A 17,624-nucleotide genomic window follows, 5' to 3' on the forward strand; every position below is an offset into this window, starting at 1 on the left:
CTCTCCTTCCTTGAAAGTTTTAAAGCAGGGATTGGATGGTCATCAGCCATATAGGAGATTCCTGCATTGAATCTCAAACATTCGGGTCCCAACTGTTTCTATGGTCTTTTGTATCAAATGCAAGCTGATTCCTAGCTTGTTGCAGAGCAGAATAGGGCATCCTTAGAAAAGATAGGACACTTTTCAATAAGGAAGGTTTTCAACTTAAAACCTTATATTAATTAATTGATTCATTATACCCTTTTCAAAACATGTCAGGTGTTTATTGTGGCATGCTATAAAGTTTCAGCATACATTGCTGTCGGCCATCAATTATGACTGTCCTTTAGCATGTGTTTGCAAAGCTTACAGTTAACATTGATTAGGCCAGAATCTGCCTAAAATGATAAAATTTTGTTCTGTGAACCACACCGAGACCTCCTGTTAGGGTGGTATATAAATTCAATAAATAATAATAATAAAGAGTCTGCATCATCCTTGGGCTCACTATAGAGGAAAGAATTAGCTGCTCTGTCAATCTGAATGGTGAAGAGTTTTCTGTCGTTCAAAGCTTGAATTCCCTATCAAGTCTTTGGGGTCATTACCTTTTCCTTAATCTCTGACTCCTCTTTCCCCCTTACTTTCCAGTCATCTTCTTTTCCCAGGAGTTCATTTTTCACCTTGGTCCCTTTTATTTACAGGAGGAAATGTTATGAAGTACGGGTCCTTGAAGCTTTACATCTCACAAGTGAGACTAGAATGTTGCTTCACAAGGATGCTCTTAAATGCTCTTTCGCTTTAGCTCAGTGAGAAGTGGCCAGTTGTTGTTTGGCAGAAGAATTCTAGCAAGTTCTCCTGTAGTTGAAGGATTCCTCATGCAATGAGATTATCCACTAGTGGCTAAGAGTTGTAAAACTCACAACCCGCTTTCTAGTGCCTATTGGGATGCAATCCCTAGGGATACAGTATTTGCTGTTTGCCCAAAACACAAACCTGAACATTTAAGATTGCTGAAATACTTATTTCCTCTTTTTGATACTGCAATCCCTTTTGCATTGTAGCCAAAAGGTCTGCTTGAGCAAAAGCAAATGACAACCCAAATTCATCTCTTGCCATCTTCATCCAAGTGGTGCTTTGCACAAGTCACACCCCATGGTGCTTCATGACCTCTCTGCATGAGGCAGAGAGAAAGAGAGGGGGGGGGGACTGAAGTGTCTGGGCTGAAATGTGTGGAAATGATGGTTAAATAACTGAGAAGTGGGGAAAATGGTGGCAAGCTGGCCTGGAAGTTGGCAACCTTTGTGGCCTTCTTCGCTGTCTGCTGGACTCATACAGACGAGCCAGTTTAGATGAAAAGCACTTAGACTAGATTATCCCTCCTCTGTTTCATGAGTGCAATAAGACACTTATTTAATTTACTTGAAAAAATTATTGTGCTGGACCCGGGGGCGGGGGGGGGGGTTACCGAGAGGCGTGGTCAGAGTCCGGTCCTGGGTCGAGGGTCTGGAGACTGTCCACCAAGGGCGAAGCGGGGTCCAAAGCAAGAAGCCGGGTCTGGTCGGGAACTCCGAAAGAACAGGTCTGGGTGCTGGCAGAAACAGGTTTCCAACGACGTTGCTCCCGCAACCTGGGACTGGGGCTGACTGGCCTTTATCTCCTCTGAGGCCAGGGGCAGTCCCGGCCCACAGGTGACCCGCCTCTCCTGGCCTTAAGGCAAGCACTCCTTCTGAGAGAACTTAGTTCCTTCCACCTCTCTGCCCTGAGCCTCTGCAGCTCAGGAGAGGCTGGAGGGTTACTGGACCCAGGGGGAGGCTCACCTTCCCCCGACAGGGCTGGGAGAGGCGCACCTGTAGGCAATGGGTCCTCAACCACCTCCGGAGCCAGAGTGGATACATCTGGTGTTTGCTCCTTCAGATTCAAGCCCCTGCCCCGGCTCAGCCAGCCCTGGAGGCGGGGACTCCTGTGCAGGCTGGGACTCCTCAGGTTCAGCTTCTGAATCAGATTCCCAGGCCATCACATTAATCTTTGAATCATAGAACTGTAGAGTTGGAAGAGACCATGAGGGTCATCTATCCCAACCCCCTGCAATACAGGCTGAATCTTTTGCCCAATGTGATGCTCGAACTCGTGGCCCTCAGAGTCTCGTGCGCTACTGACTAAGCTATCACAAACCTACATCTTGTTGGAGAAATTAATGAGTTGCTGTGGATTTGGCATCTGAGAGTGATTCATGCACATTTAATGCACATTCTTTCCTTGGGGACAATCTCAGAGCTGATTTAAAGGTGTGCAATGACAAACGTAGACAGCATCTTAAAAAGCAGAGACATCACCTTGCCAACAAAGGTCCGTATAGTTCAAGCTATGGTTTTCCCAGTAGTGATGTATGGAAGTGAGAGCTGGACCATAAAGAAGGCTGATCGCCGAAGAATGGATGCTTTTGAATTATGGTGCTGGAGGAGACTCTTGAGAGTCCCATGGACTGCAAGAAGATCAAACCTCTCCATTCTTAAGGAAATCAGCCCTGAGTGCTCACTGGAAGGACAGATCCTGAAGCTGAGGCTCCAGTACTTTGGCCACCTCATGAGAAGATACCTACTGCATCCCCTCCAAAGGCCCCCATTTTCCAGGGACAGTCCCTCTGTTTCCCACCAGTGCTACAGCCACCAAGCTCGGGGAGGGGGAGGAGGAACCGGCAATTGTCCTGAGTGGTGGCTGTGGAACTTGACTCCATGTGAAGTGAGGCAGCCTCCATGCATCCACATATGATTATAGCAGTTTTTAATGGATTGTCTACGGCTGTATCTGGGTTTATAGTGTGGTCATTTTAGTGCATACAATGTAATGAAAGGCTTGGGGTGTTTTTTGTTTTTTTGGTAAAATTTGGTTTGAGAATTGTATTATGGTATATTTTGCTTGTGTACATTTTTATGCACTGCTTTGGGAAGGCTTTTGTTTGAAAAGTGATCTAGAACTCTTTTGAATGAATAGATATTCTGTATGTGTAAGCTAGCACATCTGAATCTCTGCTGTGAACTTCAGGCCACTACAGATTATCTTTCTTTTAAAGCAAAGTTAACATGTTTTATGTGGGGATATAGATAGTTTTCCTCCAATTAGCACTTCTATTGTAGTGGAATCGTATTTCAAAGACACCAAAGACACCAGCGAGTCTTCCTTCATCTTTGGGCATACATTGTTCTCCTTGCCATGTAGAATTTTGGATAGCTTCTTCTGGACATCCTCCGTGATGAGTGAAACAACTCCTGCAAACACACACAGCTCACTTGCCTGATTTTTTTTATCACCTTTATGGTTGTTGTTTTTTTAAAGTTTCCATATTGGCAGATTACTTACTCTTGTACAACTCAAGGGCTTATGGTGCTGCTTCTTGCTTTGCATAAGAAGAAGGAAGATGCAGCAACATTTCCCCTTCCTCCTGCAACAGGGATACCATTACCTACCATTTCACAAACCATTGAAAACTTATTTTAAATGTTCTTTTCTTTGCAGGAAGTGCCCTCTTCCTCCCTATCACTGGAGGATTACATTTCTATTGGTTAGTTTTTGTAGAAGGAAAAAGGGAAATGGGCTAGCAAACCTCCCTTGTGGACAGAATATTGAGCGCCTGCAGCTGGACTGGGGTGGTGCGTCTAAGCGTAGGCCTCTTATTTTAAAAAATTGTCTGAGTAAGCCTCTGATGGAATAAAGCAAAGAACTTCACCTTATTTCTGCTATATTCCACACACACCCTTGGCTGCCCCCAATCAATCTGGATGATGTAATTTGCCTGATAAAATTATGTGTACTAATTATGCAAATGAGCTAGACTAAATTAGCATGCCCAGTCTGCATAATTTCTCATTCAAGCACAGAGGCATGCAGGGAGGGAGTGGGCAATGGAAGGTCACCTTTCTTGACTGCTTGGCCTGCAAAGAGACGGACTGTTTTCACTCCAGAGATTTTGTGCTGCTAGAGGCTTCAAGGGCGAGGCTGCCTCTTTCCCCATCATTCAGAACACCTGCTATTCCTCTAACCCAAACATTCCCCTTTCTAGCACCCAATTAGTAGGACCATCAGGGCGTGGGAGAAGCTTGCTGCGAATATTCTACAGAATACTCTTGAAATGTCAGCATTAATATGTGTGTGTGTGTCTACACACACAAATTGTAACTTTGCTGCCCTGGACATCACCATCCTGTCTGTACAGCTAGACACCCATTTGGCTGGTGACACTTTTTGTAACATATGAAGAACTTAACACGTGGCACGAGAGCAGGCTGCTGTTGTGTCTGCCGAGGGTGACGTATTAACACTTCAAGGGTGATGGCAGATGTAACAATCCTAATATGGTGGAAGTCGCAAACCACATATTCATTGCCCTTAAAGCATATTCCAGAAACTGGAAACACAAACTGTCTCTCTCTTCATCCTAACTGTGGTGGAAATGGTTGGAACACTTATTTTCCACTTATTTTTTTCAATGCAGTAGATTTTTTTTCAAACCAACCACTTATGCCATACTTAAAATATGATGTATTTTTCAGCACTACCAGTTGTGTACGCACATAATTCAGTTGGGAGCACTCCTTCATAACAGCCAAGCGCTTTCTAGGAGGAAAAATAGAATCAAGCATGCCACCTTCATTTCTTTAGCAGTTATTGAAAAAGCAGGAGTCAGACACTTGACATTCTGTTTTCAGGTCATAAAGTACCATCTGATAGCTTGCAGCCAAAATAACCTTTAGCAGGGGCTTGCAAAGAGCTTTGAGCTCCTGACAACCAGCTGATTGTTGGACCTTCAAAGCACCGTTTCATCTGATGCCATTGGGATGTCAACTGATTGACAGATGGGCAACCCTGCCTTCCTGTCCAATTTGACCAATTGCGGGGGAGTGGTAGGGGAGATAAAGATCTGGCGAGTGAGTTACTTTCCTCAATCCCATGCCCTAGCTGGTAAGTAGAAGCAGATAATATCATGCTGTAGCTCAGCCTAATGACTCAATTTTCTATATCTTTGGAAGTCAACTGGAGTAGAAGTGCAAATAATGCAAGATTCATTATAAACACATACATTGCTTGAGGATATCCTCTCTTCAAGGTAAAATTATCCTTTGTGTTCCTTGTTTGCTTATTGAACTGATAGCAGAACTATTTCAAACAATTTGCCTTAGGGTGATTCACTTTTCTCCTCCATCGAAATTTGTACCTTATTACTTCCAAACTCCCCTCCACCAGGAATTAATTTTATTTAGGACATCCAAAGAATGGGTTGCAAAAGAAATGCATGAGAACAGGGAAGAATTGTCCATTCCACATGAAAAAAGTAAAGGAGGATGAACAAGATCTCACATTCCAGTAAATTTATAGCATATTTAATAAAGAACTGAAACTCAGAAAGTGGCAGCAGCTGCGCACAAAATGGCTGCCCCGTGAAAGGTGCCCATTTAACACTGGGTTGTGTGTGTGTCTCCACCACACACAAATAAATTAAGCACAGTATTTGACCTTTCTCAGTCAGAACTGGTTTGTATTTGTATCAAACAAAAGAATACAACAACTGAACAAATTATCCAAATACCTCAGGTAGTAGCAAATGCCAGTTGATTTAAACCACTTCCTAGCCCAGCTCAGTTGCATGCAGAGGCCTTGGGCTTGGTTGAGATGCCTGCAGACACACACAAGGAGAGCAATGAATGAAAATCTCACATTTACACAGAAGTTGGCCAGCATTTGTCAGTCTAGAGTTTTATCAGTCTAGGGCAGGGGTTGGCAATGTGCGGCCCATGGGCTGGATCTGGCGCATGAAAACCGTTTCACCGGTCCATGAGCCACTCCTGAACCGAGTCGGCAAGTCCCCTGTGTGCTAAACTGGTGCAGCGTGGTGTGGGGACTCGCCGAGCAGTGCCGGAAACTGCGTCTGCACATGCGCAGATAATGGAAATCACTTCTGCGCATGCCCAGTTGCCGAAAACCGCTTCTGCACAGGTGTGATTTCCGACGCTGTGGACATGCGCAGATGCGATTTCCGGCATCACGCTGCGCTGGCCCGGCCCACGGATGATCTCCGTAGGAGTGAACCGGCCCATGGCTGGTAAGCCTTGGGTTAACATACGGAGTGCTAACAGGTAGTTGTTAGTTCTGCCATCATCAAGTGAAGGACATTAAATTATAGCTGAAATAAAAACAAACTGTGATCTGGCTTAGCATTATGTTTTAATCCAGGCTCATGGTGTATTTTCCAGAACAAAACATAAGTGGTAAGCCAAGAGCAAAACTTTGTTACAACACATGGCATTTTTGGAGAAACACAGACCATGAGTCTAGGTCAAAATGTAGCAGTAAGTGAGACCATGCCATTTCCCAACAGCGCTGGGGAGGGGCAAAGCACCCACTATCTCAGCAGCATTCAAAAGCACTTTATGCTGTGTTCACATGAAATCATAGTTTATGATAAAGATGGTCAATACTAATACTAATACTAATACTAATACTAATACTAATAATATATTATTTATACCCCACCCATCTGGCCATGTCTCCCCAGCCACTCTGGGTGGCTTCCAACAAAATATTAAAAATACATTAAAACATCAGTCATTAAAAACTTTCCTAAACAGGGCTGCCTTCAGATGTCTTCTAAAAGTCAGATAGTTGTTTATTCTCTTGACATCTGATGGGAGGGCATTCCACCGAGAAGGCCCTCTGCCTGGTTCGGTGTAACTTTGCTTCCCGGAGGGAGGGAACCACCAGAAGGCCCTTGGCACTGAACAACTGGGGTAGAGACGCTCCTTCAGGTATACTGGGCTGAGGCCGTTTAGGGCCTTAAAGGTCAACACCAACACTTTGAATTGTGCCCAGAAATGTACTGGGAGCCAATGTAGGTCTTTCAGCACTGGTGTTATATGGTCTCAGCAGCCACTCCCAGTCACCGGTCTAGCTGCCACATTCTGGATTAACTGCAGTTTCTGAGTCAACTTCAAAGGTAGCCCCGTGTAGAAAACATGGCAGTAGTCCAAGCGGGAGCTAACCAGGGCATGTACCACTCTGAGACAGTCTGCGGGCAGGGAGGGTCTCAGCCTGCGTATCAGATGGAGCTGGTAGATAGCTGCCCTGGACACAGAATTGACCTGCACCTCCATGGACATCTGTGAGTCCAAAATGATCCAAAATGGTCCTTCAGAGGCACAGTTGCCCCATTCAGGACCAGGGAGTCCTCCACACCTGCCCGCCCCTGTCTCCCCAAAACAGTACTTCTGTCTTGTCAGGATTCAACCTCAATGTGATGTGTGAATCAGGCCACTGAGTAAACTAGGCTGAAAGACAAAGTGTTGGTTATTTGATTCCACTAAACTAAATTTTTGCCTTGGACCGTCACGATAATTCAGGGGTCTGCAACCTTTAAGACAAAAAGAGCCACTTGGACCCGTTTCCGAAGAAAAAACAACAACTGGGAGCCGCAAAACCATTGCGACATTTAAAACAAATATATCTCCGGAGCCACGATCTGACAGTGGGCGGGAAGGTGACGTCTGGACGGTGTGTGATTAACACACGCACCGCCCCCATGTGACGTCACAGCCAGTACAGCGCCCGCCACAGTGAGGAGTGTCGGGGCGCACAATGCGCCTCCTCCCCTCGCTAGTATCTGCCCCGGAGCCGCAGCAAAGATGTAAAAGAGCCACATGTGGCTCCGGAGCCGCGGGTTGCAGACCCCTGCGATAATTCCTAGTTAGCCACTCGGTGTCTCAGATTGCTGTTCCTACAACAACCTAAAGACAGCCAAGCATTTGAAGGAGGCCCTAGTCTCCTTTTTTGCTGGCAGTTTCACTTCTTAAAACACAACAACCTGAGTCAGATATTGTCAGAGCTGCTTCAAGATCCTAGCTCACAGAGGATCATGCTAGCCAGCGGTCACTTTGTAAAAGTCTTTATTGAGTTACAGTTTCCATTCTCAAGCTGCTGCGTGCAGCTCTACGTCTTAAGGGTTAGACCGGCGAAGCTCCGTCTGAGTCTCCGCCCCCTGTACACCAGCTAAGTACCCTAGCCTTACTCCACCTTTTCCGCCTGACCGTTCTTCTCTGGGTCCCTCTGCCCCCCGTGGTCTCTTCCTTTCGGGACGCTTCTGACGCTGACCCCCCGGACCCTTCTGTCTCCTTGCGTCGGGCTTTAGGACCTGGCTCCCTTTCCGGGCTGCTTACTGCGCCACCTTCCTGTGTATTTGAACTTGGGGCACGCGCCCAACCTTCCACTTTCCGCCTGACCGTTTCCTCGCTCCCCGATGGAGGTGTGGCCACTCCTGACTCATGTCCTCCCTCCTGCTGCGAGCTGCCAGAACTCGGTACCTGGCGCCCTTCCTCTCCACTGCGTTCTGCTGGTGATGCTGGCCCCGATTTCCAACTGCTGCTCTCTGAGCCCCCTCTGGACCCTTCTTCCTGGGGTGCCCCCCTAAGCTCCCCCCTTGCCCTGGCCACTGGCGCTCCTTCCTGTGAATCTTCTGATTCACTGGAAAGACTCGGAGATCTCGGGTCGTCGTCATCACTCATCTTTTCTTCTGCCTCCTCCCCCTCGCTCTCTGTTTCCTCCCTTGCCCTCGCCTCTGCTCCTGAACCCCTGACATCCATCCCCCCTCGAAGCCCCCCCTTCCCCCCTCCCCTCCTTCCGGTGCGGGAGCTGGGTGCTGCAGTGTCACGGGGACGAATGTCGGATACAGTTCGCTTCCCGTGGCGGGCCTCCAACTGAAGACTTCCGGTTCTTCCTCCCTGCGCTCGTCGACAACGGTCACCTCTGCCTCCATCTCTGTGCCGCCGTGCTCGAACCCAAAATCCTCCCCGTACATGTCCGCGTCCGTCTCCTCCTCAGGCGTTCCCGGGTCCGTCGCTCGACTTGGAACCTCCAGCCACTTCCTGCGCCACTGTTCCTCTGGTCTATCGTCCCACCAATACGAGGGTTCTGAGGCAGATTCCGCTGTCGACCCCTCCGGGGAACGAGTGTCCATTGTCGGTTCCTCATCCGAGTCGAACCCCCGAAACGTGCTGGCTGAAAGCGTCGGTGTGAAAAGCCAATCGTCGAAAAAGTCTGCTGGTATGGGCCTGTGTGGGAAGAGGGCATGAAACTCGTCTTTGAGCAGAGGTTCCTCCAAAGCGTAGCCCGGCACCCAGCTGTTGGCACTGGCCGGGGTGCCCTCTCTGGCGAGAAGGTATTCTACTCCCTCTTCCCCCCATCTCGAGTCCAAAATCTCTGTGACTTCGTTGATGGGCTCCTCCTGTGGCACTCCCCTTTGCTCGGTTCCCTCTCTGAGCGGACTCGGCGCCGTTCCTGGTTCCTGAAACCTGTGAGGTGTCTTGTAGGGAGTGAGCACCGATCTGTGGAACACCGGATGCATCCTGGAGCCTTCCGGAAGCATCAGCCTGAAGGCTACCGGGTTGACCTGCTCTTCGACTTGGTAGGGTCCCAGCTGTTTATGTCCTAGTTTCTTCTTCGCTAACGACCTGGCCGGCACTGCGTGGGCTGCCAACCATACCCAGTCTCCCACACGGATCTCTTTGCCAACCCTCCTGTGTTTGTCCGCTTGCACCTTGTATGCGTGCTTAGCCAGCTCCAGGTGCCGCCGAAGCTGATCGTGGACCTCCTGCAACTCCGACGCGAACGCGTCTGCTGTCTGCGGCTCCCCCTCTCCCATTCTTTCCAGTCCCGGGAAGGTTCTGGGGTGCCTTCCGTTGTTGGCGAAGAACGGCGTCACCCCCGTGGACACGTGCTTCGTGTTGTTGTAGGCGAACTCGGCGAGAGGCAGGTAATCCACCCACGACGCGGGCTGTTGATTTGCATAACACCTCAGGTACTGCTGCATGATGGCATTGACCCGCTCCGCTTGTCCGTTGGTCTGCGGGTGTCTAGCCGAAGCCAGGTTGATTTTGACGTTCAGGAAGCCCATCAGCTTCTGCCAGAAATTCGAGATGAACTGTCGCCCCCGGTCGGACAGAATAGACCGCGGCAGACCGTGGACCTTGAACACGTGATCTATGAACAGTTTGGCTGTTTGTTCCGCCGTGGCCACCTTCGCACACGGAATGAAATGTGCCATCTTGGAGAACAAGTCCACCACCACTAGCACAGCCGTTTTGCCCCTCAAGCTGGGCAGATCCGTGACGAAGTCCAGGGCGACTCTCTCCCATGGTTCGAATGGAGTTTGCAGCGGTTCCAGCAGTCCGGCCAGCGGTCTGTGCACTGGTTTGGCCCTCTGGCAGGTGTCGCACCTCGCCACGTAGTCCGTGACTTCCCCCCTCATTCCGGGCCACCAGAAGTCTCTGGCGACTAATTCCACCATCTTCTCCTTGCCAAAGTGCCCGGCAGTGGGCGCGTCGTGCAGCTGCTGCAGTACCTTGGCGCGAAGTTCGTCTCCCGGCACGTAGATGGCCCCTTTACGGATGAGCAAGCCATCTCGCACTTGGAACTCGTTGGTTGCAGCCGTGCCCCTGTGCACCTCTGCCATCTTGGCTTGCGCGAAGGAGTCATCCTGCAACGCTCGTCGCACCGCATCCAGGTCAACTGTCGCCGAAGCGCACGCCCACACTGTCGGTGCGAAGATGTGCATGGCGGCCGCTGGCGTCGCCTCCTCTAGATACTGTGGTTTACGGGATAGGGCATCCGCCATGACGTTGGTGTCTCCCGGGACATACTCTATTCGGAAGTCGAAGTTCGCAAAGAACTCAGCCCAACGTATCTGCCTCTGGTTCAGGAACTGCGCCGTGCGCCAGTGCTCTAGATTCTTGTGGTCCGTGCAGACCTGCACCGTGTGCTTGGCGCCGATCAGGAAGTGCCTCCACGCCTTGAAAGCTGCATGAATGGCCAGCAACTCCCTGTCCCAGATGGTGTAGTTCTGTTCAGACTTGCTGAGCTTCCTGGAGTAGAACGCTGCCGGCCTCCAAGCCCCCTGCGGGTCTTTCTGCAGCAGGACTGCTCCCACGGCTCTGTCAGAAGCGTCTGTCTCCACCCTCATCGGCCTGCTGGGGTCGACATGCAGTAGCTGCTCTTCCGACGCGAAGAGACGCTTGAGGGCCTGAAAGGACTGCTCCGCCTGCTCCGTCCAGGTGAACTTCTTTTTCTTGGAGCTGAGCGTGTCCGTGATGGCCGCTGTTTGCATCACAAAGCCCTTGATAAACTTGCGATAGAAGTTCGCAAAGCCAACAAACCGCTGGACCTCCTTCCGGTTGCGCGGGCTTTTCCAATCCAACACCGCGCGAACCTTGGCGCTGTCCATGGCGAGCCCCTTGTCTGACAACTTGTAGCCCAGGAAATCCACCTCCGTCACGTCGAACTGGCACTTCTCTAGCTTGGCGTACAGCCTATGCTGCTGTAGCCTGCTCAGCACTTCCTTGACGTGCCTGTCGTGATCCTGCTGCGATTCCGAAAAGATCAGGATGTCATCCAAGAAGCAGACGCACGTCTTGTAGAGGAGCCCCGCTAACACGTGGTGCATGAAAGCTTGAAAACAGTGGGAGCCATTTTGTAGTCCAAAAGGCATAACTCTATATTCGTAGGTGCCTAGGGGTGTGAACATGGCCGTCTTCCACTCATCTCCTTCCCGCATGCGAATGAGGTTGTACGCCCCTCGCAGGTCCAACTTGGTGAACACGCGACCCTTGCGTACCGTTGCGAGGAGGTCGTCGATTCTGGGCATGGGGAAGTCCGATGGCTTGGTCACACTGTTTAAGGTGCGATAGTCCACCACAAGCCTTTTTTGGGGTGTGTCCTTCTTCTTAACAAAGAATACAGGACTGCCCCCCACTGCCTCGGACTCTCGGATGAAACCGCGCTCCAAATTATGATCTATGAACTCTTTGAGTTCCTGTAATTCTTCCTCAGACATGGAATACAGCTTCCCTTTGGGCAGCGCTGCCCCTGGCAGCAGGTCAATTTTGCAGTCATATGGTCTGTGGGGGGGGGTAGCCTGTCTGCCTCCTTCTCGCAGAAGACCTCCAAAAATCCCGCGTATTTGTGGGGGATCGCTTGCAGCGTCCCCAGCTGCAGCTGTGCCTCCTCCCCCTCTCCCTCTTGCCGGGGCAGAATGCAGTGTTCAGCGCAATATGATGAGCCGAAGACCAGCTGCCGCTGGTACCACGCCAACGTCGGACTGTGTCTGTCCAACCAACTCATGCCCAAGACAATAGGCGTGTCCGACAGCCTGGTGACATTAAAGCTGATGACTTCCTTGTGATTTCCCAGTCGCATCACCATAGGCGGCGTTTGCTTCACCACCTGCCCCCCAGCAGCTCCCTGCCATCCACTGTGACGACCTGTAGGGGCAGCGTGGCAGGCAGCAGCTGTATAGCGTGCTTATCAACAAAGTCCTGCCCTATAAAGTCAGCATTGCTTCCTGAGTCAACGGTGATTGGCACGTCTAGAATGAGGCCATTGGGTAGCTGGAGCGATGCAGTGAGCTGCACTACCGGTTTGGGTGGGAGGGGATCCATGGGCTGCAAAATCTCTGGGGACTGCTTCACTGACTCGTCTGGCTGGGCCCCAGTGCCTCTGTCTCCAGCCAGACTCCGTCGTTTCCCTGCTGTGATTCTCCATGCTGAGGAGCTGCAGTCACTGTTGCAGAGGCTGCATTGAGCTTGTGGATCCTCTGGGGACACTCTTTCGCCATATGCTGCGGACTTTCGCAGATGTAACACTTCCGGTTCCCTCTAGGAGGCTTCGCTTTGACTGCTCCCGGTGCTAGGGCTCTGGTTGCTGACTGAGCCCTTGCACCGCCAACCTCCATAGGTTCCGCTCCCCCTCCTGGCGGAGGTGTGGATTGCGCACGCGCAGCTTCCCTGGGAACGAAGGAGAACCCTCTCGCTGGTTCGTGCCCTCCACGCCCTTCGTCCCTGCTCCATGGACGTTCCTCCAGCCGCACCCCAACAGCCAGCGCCCTCTGAACGACTTCCTGCGTGGTCCGGGGTCTCTCCCCCCTTGCAATTTCGTCCTTAACCGCGCTGTTCAATCCTTCCCAAAACAGGTCTCTGACTGGAGCCGAATCTCTGTCCCATTCCAGGGCACTGACCAATGCAAAAAAGCGGGCGTGGTACTGTCTTACACTGGCCCTCCCTTGCTTCAGCCCATGTACCTCCTTCCGGGCAAGATCCACGTCTATGCTTGATAAAAAGCACCCATCCATCGCTTTAATAAAGGCATCCGCATTTCGGAGCGCCGGATCCTTATCCCTCCACAAATTGCGCAGCCACGCTTTAGCATCTCCATGCAAATGGGACATGATGAATCCCACCTTCTCTTGCTCATCTCTAAAGTCTTTGTCCAGCAGTTGCAGTGCACACTTTACATCTGCTCTAAAGTTGGGGTACTGTTGCAAATTCCCATCGAAGTGAGAGACCAGACCACCTGTTCGTCTCCCCAACCCAATCCCCTTCAGTTTGGGTGTCAGTTGCCCTTGCTTCCTAAGCATTTCCAACCTGACCTGGAGATCCCTGTAGGCGGCAGCTGTGTCCTCCTCTCTCTTCCTGGATGCAAGTGCCTCAGCATTCAGTCGTGTCACTGCTTCTCTGAGTTCCGCTATCTGCTGTTCGGCCGTCATATTGTCTGCCGTTCGTGAGCTCGCAAGTAGGCACCCGCTTTCTCTCCTCTCCGCGAGGCCGTAGATGCCCACAATTGGGGACGGAGCTTACTGTCAGAGCTGCTTCAAGATCCTAGCTCACAGAGGATCACGCTAGCCAGCGGTCACTTTGTAAAAGTCTTTATTGAGTTACAGTTTCCATTCTCAAGCTGCTGCGTGCAGCTCTACGTCTTAAGGGTTAGACCGGCGAAGCTCCGTCTGAGTCTCTGCCCCCTGTACACCAGCTAAGTACCCTAGCCTTACTCCACCTTTTCCACCTGACCGTTCTTCTCTGGGTCCCTCTGCCCCCCGTGGTCTCTTCCTTTCGGGACGCTTCTGATGCTGACCCCCCCGGACCCTTCTGTCTCCTTGCATCGGGCTTTAGGACCTGGCTCCCTTTCCGGGCTGCTTACTGCGCCACCTTCCTGTGTATTTGAACTTGGGGCGCGCGCCCAACCTTCCACTTTCCGCCTGACCGTTTCCTCGCTCCCCGATGGAGGTGTGGCCACTCCTGACTCATGTCCTCCCTCCTGCTGCGAGCTGCCAGAACTCGGTACCTGGCGCCTTTCCTCTCCACTGCGTTCTGCTGGTGATGCTGGCCCCGATTTCCAACTGCTGCTCTCTGAGCCCCCTCTGGACCCTTCTTCCTGGGGTGCCCCCCTAAGCTCCCCCCTTGCCCTGGCCACTGGCGCTCCTTCCTGTGAATCTTCTGATTCACTGGAAAGACTCGGAGATCTCGGGTCGTCGTCATCACTCATCTTTTCTTCTGCCTCCTCCCCCTCGCTCTCTGTTTCCTCCCTTGCCCTCGCCTCTGCTCCTGAACCCCTGACAGATATGATTGTGCTTAGTCCTCAAGCATGAAAGATTGCATTTCAGGTTAAAACCAAAGTATGGCTGTCAAGGCATATTCAGAGTGAAGGGTTTGAGACATGGAACGTTCCAATAGATACAAGTTTTAAGTTCCAGCAGCGCTGACTCCCACAAATCAAATGGGATCTGTCCCAATCTCTGTGCTGCTTTTTGCTGTCAAATCACAGGATCTGTGAGGCTGTTAAGTTTCAATGGTTATAGGATCTCCAAACTCTCATGCTAGTCAATGCTTCCTTCAGGAAAGTATTTTTCTCTCTCGCTATTGTTTGGTACTACTGTTGCTCCTGGAAGCAAGAAACATCCAGGGCTTAATATGATAAAGGTTGTGAAACAATCTTTTAGTGGTGGCTTTATTATGCATTATTTCAGCTGTGCAGAGGGTTTGTTTTTTACCCAATGGAAGTTGCATTCATGATGTGAGGAGGTGCATTTTATGTCCAGAGAACCTTGCAAGGTTTCCAGAAACTGGGAATGAAGCAGACATTGCCCTTTAATGCAGCTACTAGCACTTGTCTGCCTGCCTGTAAGAATAGACTACATTCCCCCTCATCCTAATATGCTACTTGCCAAAATTTCTGCAGAACCTAAAACTGCCTTCTCAAATCGAGCAAGATTATGTTCAGAAAGAAAAATGGCAATAATTATATACATAACTATTTTTTAGGTCAGAATTCAAGTGTTCTTGGTATAGTGACAATCCTATAAAGGGAACCATTTAACCTAGCGCACGCTTTACTGTTGCTTCCTTAATTAAAATGAGTCAGTTTTTAAATGCACAAATGATCCAGTTACCTACTAAAACCAGAGTGTGCAATTGAGCGGTTGGGGTCTTCATCCAGTCATCGTTAGACAGCTCTATGGTGGCATCTGCATGCTTAACTTCACTGCAGAGTAAATCCATTACGACCTTTTCGTCCCCGGCTTCTAGCGCATTCTTTAATCTTGTAACCAAATCTGAGTTGAGTGGATGATCAGGGATACAGTCAAAGGAGGACTGTCTAAGCACTTTGTGGACGGGAACCATTTTTTCGGGCAGCGCACGAAGTCAGCCTGCTGTAAATGAAAAGTGTTCCTTGGTCGGCTAAAAATAGAAAGAGCCTAGCTCCTCTTTCGCCAGTGGGATTAGTGGGGGGAGGGGGAGGTGTAACTGAAGTCATTGAAAAGGGGGTACTAATTGAAAAGAGCCAGAACTCAGTAACTGAGAAATACTGTGGAATATTTTCTCCAAATGGAAACACAGAGAAATGCTGATAGCAGTGGACAGGTGCTCTTTTCCTAAACCGCTTCCTATCACTGAACCAAAACTGAGAGAACAGATCATTAGCAAACTTGGGAGGGAGCATTTTTGGGACCCAATTCTCCTGATGAAAGAACTGGCAAGTTTTGTTCAAGATGTTATATGAGTTTTCTTTCACGGCAAGTTTGAGATTAGCTTCAAAAGCTCTTGACCTGGACTTTCCCTTCAGGCCTTTCCTAAAAGCCACAGCTTTGCTCTTCAAACTTGTTGCCTTCTCTCTCTGCAGCCTTGACACTGCAAATATGTCTAACACAATTCCTAAAACTACCCAGAAAGTTTGGCCCTAACGTTGTCTCACACACAGGTAGGGCTCGTTTTTGCAAGCGTGTGTTTCTTTCTTTTTTACTTTTTAATACTTTTTATTAAAGTGAATAGAGAGCCTACCCAAGTCATGCTGACACAATTCCCCCCCCATGCACTAAGTAAAAGAACATAAGCTTTCCCACTCCACCCCCTCTCTCCTGTCCCCCCCTTTTCTTCCTAACCCTATATACTCCAACATCAACATCTCACAACAAATGGAACTGATCTGTAGAACACACAACCTGAAGAAAGAGAGACTGCACGTGCTTTTGTTAAGCAAGCATGTGTTTCTCAGGGCCAAAGGACAGGAGACCCAGGAGGACGGGATCTGTGAACACCTTTCATTTTACTTCAAAGTGGCCTCGAGGGACCCGCTGATTTGATTGGTGAAGCTGTGTTGGGGAAAGGTTGTTAATCCCTTAGGGTTAATTTTTGCTTGGGAACTGTGGAGAGCACTCTGGTATTTACCACATTCATTTATCAGCTTGGTTGCTGAAGAAGAAAGGCGTTGATATAGAGCAGTCATTGTGGATTCCCTAGGATGATTATTTGGATGTATGTGGAAGATTCCCTTCTTCCTCCTGGCCCACAGCACAGAGGAAGAAACCTGCTCCTGTTCCCCCTGCCTTGTGCTGTGTCTCCAAGTAGGACGTGGCACTGAGTAAGTTTCACTTGAAAGTCCCCCTGTACAAGCAGCCTGGCTATGCGGTGATGGGAAGAGGGGAGAGCAGAGGCGTCTGCTTGCCTTAATGGAGGAGATTAGAGGAGTCATTTAGAGGAATGGGAAGAAGGTCCTTGATACAGGACCCTCCCCCTTCAGATGGGAGACTTCACAGCTACGAACATCCTGTGTGATGTCTAAGTGCAAAGTAACCTTCATCCACCCTCAGTCAAGGAAGAGCTGTGACAAATGAATAATTTTGACGGGCTTCTGGTAAGGCTCATCCACACAACAGGAAACCACAGTTTTTGTCAAAAGGTTTAAAGCCCATTTTAACAACACGGTTATTAAGGACACTTGCTTGGATGCAAACTAATTTTAGTCCCGCCAACATAAATCTAAGCTGCCTAAATGGCTTGCAGCTTGGGCTGCTCTGGCGCCAGAGCTCTTGACAGGCCTTCCAAGAGCCATGTTGTAACAGGAGGAAGATGCTTAGAAATCAGTGTGTTTAGCTTTGTTATACAGTGGTACCTTGCTTCTCAAACGGCTTAGTTGTCGAACAACTAAGAGTCCACTAATGCCAAACCGTGTGTGAGCTTAATGGTTGTTTTTCATTTGACTTCACATTTCTGCATGGTTTTGATAGCACATTGCACGGCTTATACTAGTCCTGGATCAAAATCGGACATGTTCCACTACTGTTTCTTTCAGTTGAATTGATTTTGAGTAATCAAGTCTGGCTGGTTTTATTAATTTAATTTGATTCCTTTTGATAAATGGCTGAAAATGAACAAAATTAAACAAATTTATTTAGGCTTGCTTAGATAGCTAACCTTTCTCACATGTTGAAACCAGTAGTTTTACAAACAGCAGATGAAACACAATGCCTTTTACCACCAGCTTTTGTTCCTCAGGAGGTG

At 49.5% G+C, this 17,624-nt stretch overlaps 1 protein-coding gene and 1 long non-coding RNA gene across 2 annotated transcripts in view; one reads left to right on the forward strand and one right to left on the reverse strand.

The window, feature by feature from the left end:
* ASB18 (ankyrin repeat and SOCS box containing 18) overlaps window positions 1-15,488 on the reverse strand; it is a 44,767-nt gene extending 29,279 nt beyond the window's left edge. Inside the window, exon 1 of the mRNA XM_082199598.1 lies at window positions 15,236-15,488. Coding sequence (XP_082055724.1) covers window positions 15,236-15,467 — 232 coding nt within the window. The 5' untranslated portion in view covers window positions 15,468-15,488. The remainder of the gene's footprint in view (window positions 1-15,235) is intronic.
* The window catches only part of LOC309525592, an 83,402-nt gene that overhangs the window by 2,212 nt on the left and 63,566 nt on the right, over window positions 1-17,624 (forward strand). The gene's annotated exons all lie outside the window — the stretch shown is intronic.

This window comes from Podarcis vaucheri, assembly GCF_965113315.1.
Source record: "Podarcis vaucheri genome assembly, chromosome: 1".
In the NCBI taxonomy this organism is placed as follows: Eukaryota; Metazoa; Chordata; class Lepidosauria; order Squamata; family Lacertidae; genus Podarcis; species Podarcis vaucheri.